Source organism: Crocuta crocuta, unplaced genomic scaffold (genome assembly GCF_008692635.1).
Source record: "Crocuta crocuta isolate KB4526 unplaced genomic scaffold, BGI_CrCroc_1.0 scaffold978, whole genome shotgun sequence".
NCBI lineage: Eukaryota > Metazoa > Chordata > Mammalia > Carnivora > Hyaenidae > Crocuta > Crocuta crocuta.
This window is the reverse complement of record NW_027530876.1, coordinates 851,730-855,434: the sequence shown is the minus strand read 5'-3', so window position 1 is coordinate 855,434 and position 3,705 is coordinate 851,730. Positions and strand designations below refer to the sequence as shown.

Genomic DNA, 3,705 nt, shown 5'->3' with positions numbered 1-3,705 from the left:
CCGATGAGCTCACCGCCCGGCGAGGTCCGCCTGGGGGTGGGGGTGCCTGCCTCAAGATCCCGCGGGGTCTACGGGCCCCACATCTCAGCTCAGCGGGAAAGGCCCCTCCCTCCAGGGAGCCACCGCCCACAGTCACGGCCCCCTGCATTTGCCCCAAGCCTGGGCTAGCCGGACAAGTTGGATTCTGCCCCTCCCGGGGCGGGGGGGCGAACAACAGTCAGCTGCAGGTGTTCACTGAACTACAACTGGCAAGGCCACAGTGGGGCAGAGGCCGAGCCCCGTGCGAACAAGCATCCCGCGGCCACCGACTTGGCCCCCGCTAGGTGCCGGGCCTGTCCTGGGAGCCAGCAGCAGAAAGATACTGATTCTCAGGAACAGGGTTAGAGGCGGTCCCGAAGTCTGTGAGTGCCCAGTGCGGTGCAGCCCAAGAGTCAAGTATTGGGGAACTGGGTGGGCACAGATCTGCCCTGGCGCTACCAGGCTCCTCTTCCTCTTCTACATGCCTCTTGCATGGTAGCTTCAGATTCTGCTCAAATGTCACTTCCTTGGGCAGGGCCACATAAAGCAGTGTCGTTTTTAACATTTTGCCCACAAAACCCAATAAGAACTATATTTTACATCCTGAGCCAGTATTACGTGCTTGCCCGTGCGAGAGGGCAGGCACACGCACACAGATTGACCCAAGTAACTGAAAGAAACGTTTCACGAAATGAGGCTTCTCCTTACTACCTGAAAAGCACTCTGATATTTTGTATTCTATTCTACGTCATTAAAAGAGAAAGAGAGGGGCGCCTGGGTGGCTCAGTCCTTTAGGCATCTGGCTCTTAGTTTCAGCTCAGGTCATGATCTCACTGTTCATGAGTTCCAGCCCCACATCGGGCTCCGTGCCGACAGCATGGAGCCTGCTGGGGACTCTCTCTCTCCCCCTCTCTCAAAATAAATACATATACATTTAAAAAGAGAGAGAAAGAAAAGAAGAAAAGAAAGGACGGAGAAAGAAGTTGGTCATACTCAGGAAATGAATTTGGCTATGGATCGACAGCTTAACACTAACAGCAAGGCGCTCGTTGGGCTCCAGGCCTGCCTGCTTTCGTTGCCACCTTTGCTGGCTCCACTGGCAATGACCTTCCACCTTGACCCACAGTGGGATCTCCCAGCAGTCCCAGGGTCTCCTGNCCCCCCCCCCCCCCCCCCCCACTGCTGGGGAGAGCTGTGTGTTTTTGTCACGTGATACACGAGCATGGATGACCGGCATGAATTCAGGCCTGTGAGATCGCTGCGCCGGGGCTTATGGCCAAGACTGTCCTTCAAGGATGGAAACGCACGCTACCACACACAATGGATGGTGGGGTTCACAAAGGAGGCTATGGCCACGCGGCTGGATCCTGGGATCCCCACCTCCATGTGAATCCTCCTGTTACGCTACCACCTCCCTCCTCCTCCATACACGACCCAGAAAGACCCAGAAAGACAGGCAGCTCTTGGTCTCCGCTTCCTGCAGGCTTAGGGGAGGTGAAAGTTTGTACGCCACCCGCTGTTCTCTGCTGAAGTTTTTATATCTATTTTGACCATCTTCCACATACTTATTTTGACAGGAGTCCTGACCTTATGTCTTTTGTTACTACCTGAGCAATGTTTCAAAGTATTTGAATACCACTACGTAAAGCCCAAAGTATCTTTAACATCCTTCAAAAGTTTAGTTTTGTATCAAACTAAAGTATCAAGAAGATTCTGATCTTTTTTTAAAAAAATCTTTAATGTTTTATTTATTTCTGAGACAGAGAGAGAGAGAGAGAGAGAGAGAGAGAGAGAATGAGCAGGGGAGGGGCAGAGAGAGAGGGAGACACAGAATCCAAAGCAGGCTCCAGGCTCTGAGCTGTCAGCACAGAGCCTGACGCAGTGCTCGAACCCACGAACCATGAGATCATTACCTGAGCCGAAGTCGGACGCTTAACCGACTGAGCCACCCAGGTGCCCCTCTGATCTTGAAATGCTAAACAGCTCAGTGAACAACTGTCTCCTTGGACATGGAACCTGAGGAATGTACTTGTGTTGATATTTTTCCTTGTAACTTTCAATCCTGCTGGGACTGCAAGTTATACAATACACTGCTTAGAAGCCATTCCCATCCTAAAAACAGAAATGGTCTCATTCTTGACCTGGAATCAGTGGCTTCCTAACCCTGCTCACCCTGGCTGCGGTTCCAGAGAAATTCCTCTTCTTTACCTCTGCACACCCTTCCCAGAAAGACTCCACTGGAGGCCCAAGATTTCCCCCAACAGCCCCTGTGATGACTCAGAACCCTCAGGCTGTCCAGGTCACTGCCCGGAGAACTAAATACTAGCCCTGGGAACGTCCATGATGGAATTGCTGCACTAGAAGTCCTTGGGCAAGTCACCTCCCTCTCGAGGCCCCTAATTCCTCCTCTGTGTGATGGGGGTGGTACAGAGGGCTTCTCAGCTCCGAAGGTCAAGGGCTTGGCTGGTTTCTGGTGGTCTGGAATAGACCTGCACTGTGGTGGGGCCAGACCAGGGCTACAGGTGCCCACAGGGTGGGTGCAGGGGACGGTTACAGTTCAGCCTCCTGGTGCCATCCGTCATGGGACCCCCATGGTGGGGCAATGGGTGGGACATAAAAGGCAGAGTGCCGAGGCAGGTGCCGGGGGAAGGGGTGTTCCTTGGGGAGAAGGCAAACCTAGAATTCCTTGACCTCATAAGGAAACAGCTTGGATCACTATGGGGAGGGGTGGCGTGGAGGAGGACCGAGCCTCTGGGACAGAGGCCAGCACTGCAGAAGAAGGCTTGGAGAGGTGCTCGGGAATCTGACCTCGCCAAAACTCAAAATTCCATAAGGCCGCTTCTGAGCGCCTCGAGCTCAAATGCCATGTCTTTCCTCGCTCTGAAAGATGAGCAGCGAGCCCCTGCCCGGCCCAGGCTCTCCCCTTGCCACTGCCATGCACTTGTCTGGGGACCCACACACCTCCTCCTCCTATTTTGGGAGACAGAGCAGGCTTTGCCTGTACTCTAAAAGCCAGCCCGCAGCAACTCTTCAGAGTCCTTGTGCGTGGTCACATCAGGACCACATCTCCTCACCACTCCGTGTGTGGCTACCTCTTCTCCACCCCACGACTCATAGAGAACTGGTCTGTGACCCTCACCAGCTGGACCTAGCAGCCTGGGTTTGATCAGAGCCCTTCCCACTTTTCCTTGTCACCAGCTGTAATCTGACATCAGACACAACACCTCCTGTCCCTACGCTGTCAGTTCCGGGCTGCCTAGGGAGGGGCACATCAGTTGGACCCACATTCCATGAGTTGGCTTCATTCACAATCTGATTATTACCTCCTTCCCAATCTCCCCAGGGACAGCTCTTTATTGACCAAGGCCCTCACCAGTTCCTAATGGCAGTCCACGCTCTTCCGCAGCCCTTGCAGCCCTCNCCACCGGCTCCTCTCCCTGCGCCGCCCCCGGGCTCCCGGCCCGCGACCCTGACCGCCCCGCGTCCCATATCTCACCAGGTTCCACCCGCAAGCTCTACGAAAAGAAGATCTTCGAGTACGAGACCCAGAGGCGGAGACTCTTGCCCCCGAGCTCGTCCTCATCGTCTTTCTCCTATCGGTTCTCGGGTGAGGCCCCCGCCCCAGAGCTCCAGCTGGCCTCGCGTGGGGACGGGGCTTGGGCGCCAGGGAGGCCGGAGGCGGGAGGG

The 3,705-nt window shown here is 55.1% G+C and overlaps 1 protein-coding gene across 1 annotated transcript in view; it reads left to right on the top strand.

Annotated features, from left to right (window-relative positions):
• EMD (emerin) overlaps positions 1 to 3,705 on the top strand; it is a 5,950-nt gene that overhangs the window by 479 nt on the left and 1,766 nt on the right. Inside the window, exon 2 of the mRNA XM_077769617.1 lies at positions 3,425 to 3,702. Within this exon, the coding sequence (XP_077625743.1) occupies positions 3,425 to 3,702 (278 nt within the window). The remainder of the gene's footprint in view (positions 1 to 3,424; positions 3,703 to 3,705) is intronic.